At 36.6% G+C, this 9,417-nt stretch overlaps 1 protein-coding gene across 1 annotated transcript in view; it reads right to left on the reverse strand.

The window, feature by feature from the left end:
* Positions 1–1,742: 1,742 nt before the first annotated feature.
* The window catches only part of LOC140332909 (amine oxidase [flavin-containing]-like), a 29,963-nt gene continuing 22,288 nt past the window's right edge, over positions 1,743–9,417 (reverse strand). The window contains exons 9-12 of the mRNA XM_072414203.1: positions 7,684–7,781; positions 5,989–6,100; positions 5,146–5,208; positions 1,743–2,239 (exon numbers count right to left, since the gene is read on the reverse strand). Of these exons, the coding sequence (XP_072270304.1) occupies positions 2,075–2,239; positions 5,146–5,208; positions 5,989–6,100; positions 7,684–7,781 (438 nt within the window). The 3' untranslated portion in view covers positions 1,743–2,074. The remainder of the gene's footprint in view (positions 2,240–5,145; positions 5,209–5,988; positions 6,101–7,683; positions 7,782–9,417) is intronic.

The raw sequence follows: 9,417 nt of genomic DNA on the forward strand, positions 1-9,417 counted from the left end.
AAGGGAGAGAAACCTCCCACATAGTGACATCACGTGACATAGCCCTGCCCACTCTCCCATCACAGATTAAAGCCTGCGATGGGAGAGTGGGCAGGTTATGTCCAGGGACACAGCCCGCCCACTTCCCTGTGCCTGGGACTTGTACGGGGACGTGTTCCGCGGCTCTAGCCTGTGTGTGCTCTCAGCGGGGTTCTTCTCCTGACCCGGCTCAGGGGTGCACTGGCTAGAGCCGCGTACCCCCAAAATTTTCTTGACCACCGGTTGGCGACTGCTGCTCTAACAAACAGTTTAAGCAGGCACTACAGTAAATGTAGATTGTGGACATAACAAGCCATACACCGCACAGGGGAGATGCTATGCTGTTCACACAATGCATATATTGGCATTTTGAGGTGTGTGAGGGTGGAAGATGATGACAATATTAGTGTTATTTTTTTTTTTATTTCCAGGAGTACATTAGGAAGCAGAAAATGTTAACTTTAATCTTTAAGAAATTCCAAACCTGGTATGTTCTGCTTGGAAAATACTGATTTCATGTTAGTGGCTTGCTCACTTAATTGAGTTGTTGCCTCAACATGTTCATTGGAGTGCTGACTTTGGTTTCAAAATGTTCTGCTGCACAGTTGCACAGTACAGAGCTTTGTCAGGCGAACTTGTTGCTGGAACCACAGTAATGTTTACTTATAACTGACAAACCAAATTAATTATTAAAGGTGAAAAAATGCATTAAATAAAAGTTTAAATAATTGTGACGTGTTATTTTCCTATAAAAGAACATTTAATTATGTTTCTAACAGCTGTTTATTCATTAGAGTAGAGATCCTTATCAGGTTTTTGGTGGATAAAGACCTTGTGGTCTATATATATATATCCATATATATTCTTTAAACATTCTATATAATGGATAGTTGGTCTGTGGTTTTGTTATATTATATGATAAGTGTTTGAAATATCAGTGATTCTAAATTTATCCCTGCCATGTATTTGATGACAAGCAAGTACTGCTGCTATTCCAGGGAGATAAGATTTATTGGGATTCCAGACCCCAAACCCATGTATACTAAAGACAGTTATATATATGTATATATATATGTATTAGGACAGACAGTTCAGAGAGAGTTTCTTATGCTAAATCTTTATCTTTTAGCCCTAACATAGGCACTCAAATACTCATCCACTATCAATATCATACCCTATATAATATCCAGAGTTGTCCCGGAAAGAAAAAAACTGTTGGAATTGTATATCTTTGAAGTAGGAGAGGAACTATTATGGTAAATAATATATAGCTGGTTCCATTGTTACCCTGGCTCCCATCCATGGCAATTCAAAAACTAGCTGCTTTTTAAAGTTACCAGTACTCATTGCAAATAATTATTGAACTTCAATAATATACAATTAAAATAGTTATATTGTTTCTGCCTTGTGTCCTGTCCACACTTCCTGTTTTTAGGACTGCAGATCAATTAGTAATTTTGTTGTAGACATTTCAATAGGGGGTGTATTCATTAGTTTAGCAATGGACAATTTGGAAGGGCTGACACCATTCAGTCCACAAAAAATATGTGGTGTCAGCTCATAAGAGAAATTAGGAGTCAGGTGCAATTCTGATCCAATGCAATACATATTATTTATGATTCACATATTAGGCATAATTTTTTTGCCTTGACATACACTTTAACAAGGATAAAACGAATAGTTTTTTCTTAGTCTTACACTTGTGTCAAACAAAATGCAATATCCCTATTTCAATTAAATTTATTAGGCAAAGTAAACACAAGTCTAACATACATAAACTCAGGTTTGATTTATCTATGCTTTTTTTCTATTAAATTGATCATCCAACATATTTCACAAAAGTCACCCTAGATTAAAGTGAACTTACCAACATGTTGAACAAAATGAATGATAACATTTTAAAATCATTTTTCTGTTGAAAACATTCTTTATTGTAGACTTAACTTTATCCTCCATCAGACATCACATTGAAAATGTCTTCTTTAGTGGGGAGGGTCTGCTTTCCTAAAACCTTCTAAAAACACAAATATTCGTACCTAAAGTTAGGAGTTTATTACTACTTAAAGTTGCTATTAAAAGCTACATAACCCCTCCTAAAGGCTATAACACCGGCAGCCACTGTTGCAAAGAAGGCAGAATATCCAAACAATCGTAGTAAGCCCTGAGCAGAGGGCAAATTTCTTTCCAAAAATGTTGTTGTAATTGGCAGGGCAGGAACGTCCTAAAAAGAGAAACACGAATAAAATTGATTTATTGGTTACCAAAATATATATTTACTGTAATAAGAGGGTTAAACCATCAAATAAAACATCAGTTATCCGCTACTAGACTGTCAGACTACATATATAATAATAAGTCTGTTTAAATACATCAAACTGGAAAAAGACAAAAAAGTCCATCACATTCGATAACCAGGGAAATAAACATGCTAGAACGCCAGGGAGGCGTTAAGAAAGCATTCTTATGCTCATAATTGTTTTACCACTTTTTAAAAAACAAACAAAATTGGTACATGTATACCCCTCTGACCCTTTGTATTTGACTCTTTGGAAATGTAAACTTGTTGCATGGCCAAAATTTAGCTAATTTGCAAAATTATTTATCCACTATTGAAAATAAAATTTTCAAAACAAAAACAATTTTACAAAAAAGCTTGAGCACCAGCTACCAGCACTTTTTCTAATCAAGTACACTACCTGGCAGTGAAAATTGCCAAAAACACCCAACCGAGAAGAAGACCAAGTGAACACAGCAAAAGTTTAATTATATTTCGCATGGTTTAGTGGTTTAATGTTTTACACGCACATTTAATTTTATGGTAGATTTTTGTTGAAATAAATGGTCTGGTGAGTTTCTTTATTGAGTGTTATTGCCCTACTGCCATCTGTTATGTAACGGCTGGCTTTTTATTTGCTTTCAACAAAAATCTATTGAAGTATACCAAGAATTAGTGAAAAAAACATATTTTCAGGGCAATGCAATTCATTTTTTTTTTTTTTTTTAAATTTTTATTAAGAAAATACACGTTTTAGGGGACACCCTCGGCTCAGCCAGAGGGCGGAACCCCCATACTTTCGTCATCATAAAAATATTTCTCTTTTGTTTTTTTACTTATTGTTCTTACAGTTTAATCCATGTAACTTAAATCTCAGGGAAATTCCCAAAATAAAACAAAAACAGTTTTAACAACAACAGAAACCAAAACAGTTACTTCCACAATTGATCTATGGTTTTGATCCCTATGCCTAAAAGTCTAATTAAAGCAAACATTGCCCACCAGGGCAATGCAATTCATGGGTAACAATAACAAATCTGTCCTTAGAAATTGGCTGGTTGGGATAACAGCCTAAAAGTCTGATTCTACTTGTGCCCAAGTCCTATTACTAGGGGAGAGGGCAAAAAAAAAAAAAAAATACCAAGCAGCGAATATATAAAGCCTGAGGTCACAAATTTTATTATGAATCCAGGCTTGAGACAGGAGCCCAGGGAAACACCACTGTAATAGGGCAGCTGCCTTGCTTCTACCTTTAACAAGTAATGAAATTGATCACGTGCCATCTGAAGCATTATTAGCAAGATCAACTAAAAATGTTAAGAAGGCCTAAAAAGGAGCAACAAAATGAAGAACACAGAAAGAAAAAGATAAGGGGTTGGGAGGGCACCAAGTCCCCCAGAACAAGGGAATTGTGGGGAAGGGGGGGGAGGTCAGGTCAACTATCAACATACATTAACTCTCTGATGGAAAGTTGTAGTTCTAAGGTGGTGGGAATTACAGTAGCATGAATGAGTGGTACCATGCCATAGGTGTGTAATAGTCTCTCCAGGGGGTCCAGACTCGCAGTGGAAGCTGTTCATGGAATCTGTGAGTATGACTTGCATTTTCTCATTTGAGAGAAACCAGGCCATTTTCTGCTTAAGTTGATCTATTCTGAGGGTCAGTAATCTGAACTAAGTGTTGGTGCAGACAGATGTGCTGGCTCTATATTTAGTTATGGATATATGCTTAGGAATTCTATGAGCTTGTCTGCTGCTTTGCAATAGCTAAAATATTAATTTTATTCACAGCTCTATATCTTACCGGTGTTCTATTCTATCTTTTTTTCCCTTGTTAATCAATTACTAAGTGACTTAATAGTAGAGACAGGCAATGACTTGGAAACAGAAAAAGAATTAAAATTTAAAACAATTACCTAATGATAAAGTGATAATTATAACAGAATTTATGGAAGCAAAAAGTATATTGATCATTATATACAACCCATTGTGAGTATTCAGCCTTGACATGTTTGATATAAATAGAATAGACACATTTAACAGGCTATTGCTTCCAAATTCAACTTTAAATGTGGATAATGGAATCATACACTACCCAAAGCTTGTTTATTTTCTAGTATAAATTTACTTGTATGTTTGCTAGGGTAAAAACCCTATTATTTACCAAAAAGAAAGAAAATGGTGACTTCTCACACTCTAATTGATTGTAGGCATTTTAAGTTAAAGGCATGCAGAGAAAAAATATAAAAAAGCTTTTTCAATTTTTTTTCAAATATTATTAATAGGCTGCAGGGAGTGTTTAATTTCTAAAATGTGCATAGTAATGTTTTTCGCCAATAAATGTCTACTGTGTTGCCACGGTTCTGGGGGACCTAAGGTACCCATGCACATACAGACCATGAATAGGGCATATGACCAATTTACATGGCGCCACATAAACGTGTTGAAACTCTACTGTCAAGTAGTATCGTCTCATACCAGTAATACTAGTAAACCTTTGGTATATATGGAAATCAGAGAGCCCTTCATTGCAAATATGAAACATTTAACATCATTAAATCTAACACAAACACTGCTCAATCCACTACCACCCTAGTGAATATATCAGGATAAAGGCTACTTTTTGTTAGCATTATTTTTACACAAAGCATGAAGAATTAAATAAACCCTTTTCTTTTTATTTACAGATATTCAAAGATAGGTGCTTTGTAACATATCCCTAAAGTCTAATAGAAAAGCTTATTACAGCTGAATTTTCCTAATAGTGTTCCACTGTTTCATTATTCCCAATCTCTCCATCTCCTTTATGATATACCAAATGATAAAGCAAAGTAGTAAATGTTGTTTTCATACCTCAGACTCAGGCTCAGGCACCCATATTTGATCTTCTCCAATTAGTCCCATTTTGCACATAACCTGTAAGACAATATGTATCAGGCCACAATAAAAGAGTGAATGGTAACTACATGTGAATGTATTTTATTTTTCCTGGCTATGGCATATCTACCATACAAATGTGTATTTTCTGGTTTGTTGTGGTGGTGCCACTTGAAACCTTTTTCAACAGGATTAATTAAAAAAGTATCAATAAGGATTTTAAATTACATTTGGCAAAAACAGAACTTGTCCAATGTCCAAGCATAATAAAGGGTCAGTCAGCTCAAAAGTTATATTTAAGTTATAGGTTGGGCTTGTTAGCAGTCAGGCCCTAGCTATATACAGTATGTCTTAGATATTCCAACAGCAAGTTTGGTTTTCCATAATTCCCAATTCTAGTTTTGTCCATATGAAAACTCTGGCTACCCTCTATGGAATGTTCCAGTACCTCTTGCATTTTACAACAACAAAAAATATAGTCCAGTAAGGAGAGTGAGACCAGGCAATAATAGTTGACGCAGGTTTAAAGACCTAGGAACTCAAACAGATATCCTTTTCTTAAAAAACAATAAAACATTTGGGAGGTTTAAACAAACATCATTTTTTTTTTCCCGTGAACTGATAAAAAAACAAATATAAGTCAGGGTATCAATTTTCATTTAGACGCCACGTTTGTTGTAGGGCTCCTGCAAGTAAATAATTAAATGATCCTTTTCTTATAAGGTATTTTCTTGTACTATTTATGCCTGGAAAAAAGAGGTAATCTAATTAACATCAACCTTAATATTATACTCAATATAGTTTGTTATTTTCCTGCACCTCTCTGGCTGCCCGCTCTCCAGCTTGTATAGCACCTTCCATGTATCCACTCCATTCAGTTGCAGTTTCAGTGCCAGCAAAGTAAAGTCTTCCAACAGGTGTTCGAATCACACTGTAATACAAAAACGTATTTTCTCATTTGGGAACATTTTCATAATGTAAATAAACTTTAAAAAACAGAGTTTTCAAGATTATGAATAAACCAATCCATATGAAAAAAAATCACCTGGTATGGACATTGAAAGGCATTTTCATGCTCCCTGTTAAAGGTTTTGATTATTAAAAATTGCAGTAAAAGACCATCAGAATTCTATGCACAACAGATAAAATAAAATCTTCAATCCTCAGTTTTACAGATTTTGCACACAGATTCAATAAAAATGTGTGAATTTTGGGTGAAAGTTTTAGCACGACAATCATGAGCAGTCGTTCCAGCTTCAATAAATGTTCATAAACCAATGTCTTGTACAGGAATATGCAATCATTTTCTATTAGTGGTAAGTATAGAGTACTAATAAGAATGGAGTTCCCATTCTCCACCAAATCATTCTATACCCACTTGAGCAATGTTGCTGATCTGGTATACCTTGTGTATTCAGTTGGTTTCATTCTTTATGAACTGGCCAAAGAGATGCCATATAACCCTACCAATTAGCTCTTAGTAAGCAAATTTAGATAAAATAGAAAAATACACTGCAGAAAAAAGTGCAAATACTGATTGTACCAACCTTCATTTTAACACATATATGTAAAAATTTAAAGCCTATAATGCTGGCATCTTCACAGCACTTTTCAGGGTCCATGGTAACATCACTACCTGTCTCTCAGAGGAGCTCACAATCGAATATGCCTACTATATTATTAATATTAACTTTTATTTATTTAGCACAAACATATTACACAGCGCTTTACAAAGTCCATAGTCATATCACTATCGATCAGGCTCACAATCTCCACTGTCATGTCACTATCGATCAGGCTAAAAATCTATTGTCCCTTACATAGTCATGATTACACAGTCTAAAAGCAGTTTTTAGACTGGGAAGCAAAATAACCTAACTGCAGGTTTTTACTCTAGCAAACATACAAACTCATTGCAGATAGTGTCCTGGCTGAGATTCAAACCTGGGATCTAGTACTGCAAAGGCACTAGGGCCCTAGCCACTCATGTCATGTCATTACCACAACTGAAGTCAAATACAGTGGAAAGTTATTTACCCTCTCCATATGCAAGGAAACCCATGCAAACACATTAGGAACATTAAACCTGAGGAAACTGACTCCCATCTCCTCCCCCTGTGTTTCTTTCACCCACCTCTTAGCCCCTTGGTGGAAAAGATATAGCAGAATTTACACTATTTCACAACAGCAAATCACATTAGAAGAGAGACATACACAGTTCTGGTAAAGCTGAGGATACCCTGTAAACAAAAAGAATTTCTGCTGATTTGTCTGCTAAATTTTTTCAGTTGCATTGAATGAGGGAACGTAAGGTGGAATAGAAAAACAAAAGGTAGTACTTGTGCACTCCTGTACCCCTTCCTCCACATATTGTAAGAGGCCACCATTTTTTTTATTTTAGCAACAAAAAAAGTTGTTAGACCATAGCAAAATCACAGTGTATGTAGAAAAAGGTTTAGCATTTATATTGTTGATTTAATAAGCATACTACTGTGTACTTGTATATAGTCATACCTTCCAAACTGGGTCATGATTCCTGGAGGAAAATACGCTGTATAGCATCCACCAGAGTACTGTTCTTTACACCAGTCCTTTTCCTCATAATGTACAGGCTGTTTGAGGGAATAAAAACCATATGCTTAAATACATCAAGCTATCTCAAGCGGCAAATGAAGAATATTAGTGTGATATCCATTTGTTGAGATTAATATTTTCTTCAGGTTCTGTCTAACCCCTCACCTGGACATGAAGTAAGACACATTTTGTCTGAGGTTCTAAATAAAACTTATTCTGCTAGGAAGTGTTATTTCTTATCATGTCTTAGGACCATTTCAGACCCACAGTGAGCCACAGCATTCTGCCATGGGCTCAACCGCAATCCCAAGCTCTCCAAGACAGGAGCACAAGCCTTTGGGCCTAAATTATTAAAGGTTTCCATGGCTGGAGAAGATAGACCTTTCACAGTGAACCTAGGTGATCCAGGAAACCTGAAATGGATCTGGTCCAGGACTGAAAACATTAGCTAACAAATTAGTTTTAGGAAATCCATTCCAAGTTTGGTTTATCACCCAGGTATACTGATGAAAATGTATCCTCCCTAGTTTTGGACAGCTTTAATAAATCAGGCTCATTGTCTCTGTTATCATTTGCATTGTTCTAAATCAGTGGTCGCCAACCTTTTCTGTTCCACGGACCACTAAAATCACCAGCTCCTGACCACACATGCGCGGGGAGCCGGGTGTCTATCAAAGGGGGAGAAACCTCCCTCCGAGTCATGTTATTATGACATAACCCCGCCCACTCTCCTATTGCAGATCTGAGCCTGCAATGGGAGAGGGGGCAGGTTGTGTCCAGGGACAGAGCCCGCTCTTCTCCTTGAGCCTAGGAACTGCATGGGGGACATGGTTCGCGGCTCTGGCCGGTGTGTCCCCCCAGTGGGGTCCCTCTCCCGACCCCGCTCAGGGGGTGCACTGGCCAGAGCCACAGACCACCAAAATTTTCTCGCGGACCACTGGTTAGTAACCGCTGTTCTAAATTAAATTGGAGGACTTTAGAATCAAACCACTATGTGTAAGGCTAGGTACACACGTGCAATAATTATCGTTTGTAAACGAACGATCAGAGATGCTTCCGGATTATTTTAAATGATCGTATTGTGCACAGTTCTGTACATGCTGTAACAATACGATCGTTTAAAAATAATCCACCAATAATGTACACTAGATACGATCGTTTGAATGATCTTTTGTGAACGATCCTTCGAACAATGCAGGAAGTGACATTTACAGTGGAAATTACGAACGATAGTTGCCTAATCAGATCAGCCTGGACGGTCGTTCTTTTCAAGCGAGATTCCTCGTTCATCGGCGTCATTGACCAGTCGTTGTGCACTTTTTTTGGTAACAATTATCGTACGATCTGCCGTGGATCGTTCGTTTCCAATGACAATTATCGCACCTGTGTACGCAGCCGTAGGTATAATAGGAAAAGGCAAGGGTTTTCACATCTATCTTGTTTATGTTGTCCTGATACATAGGGGTGCTTGAGAATTGTCACCCTAGGACAGAAAAGTACAAGAAAGTTAAAACAAAAGCTTGAAAAAAATTAAAAGAATATTTCAGCAATCACATATTAAGACAGGTGAGCTGCAGTATATTACAACAAATAACATTTTCGTTTTTGGGTTTAGATATGTTTTAAAACATTATGCATTCATGTGGAAAAATCATTTTTTTACAGAATTTTTTA

Source organism: Pyxicephalus adspersus, chromosome 1 (assembly GCF_032062135.1).
Source record: "Pyxicephalus adspersus chromosome 1, UCB_Pads_2.0, whole genome shotgun sequence".
Classification (NCBI taxonomy): Eukaryota; Metazoa; Chordata; class Amphibia; order Anura; family Pyxicephalidae; genus Pyxicephalus; species Pyxicephalus adspersus.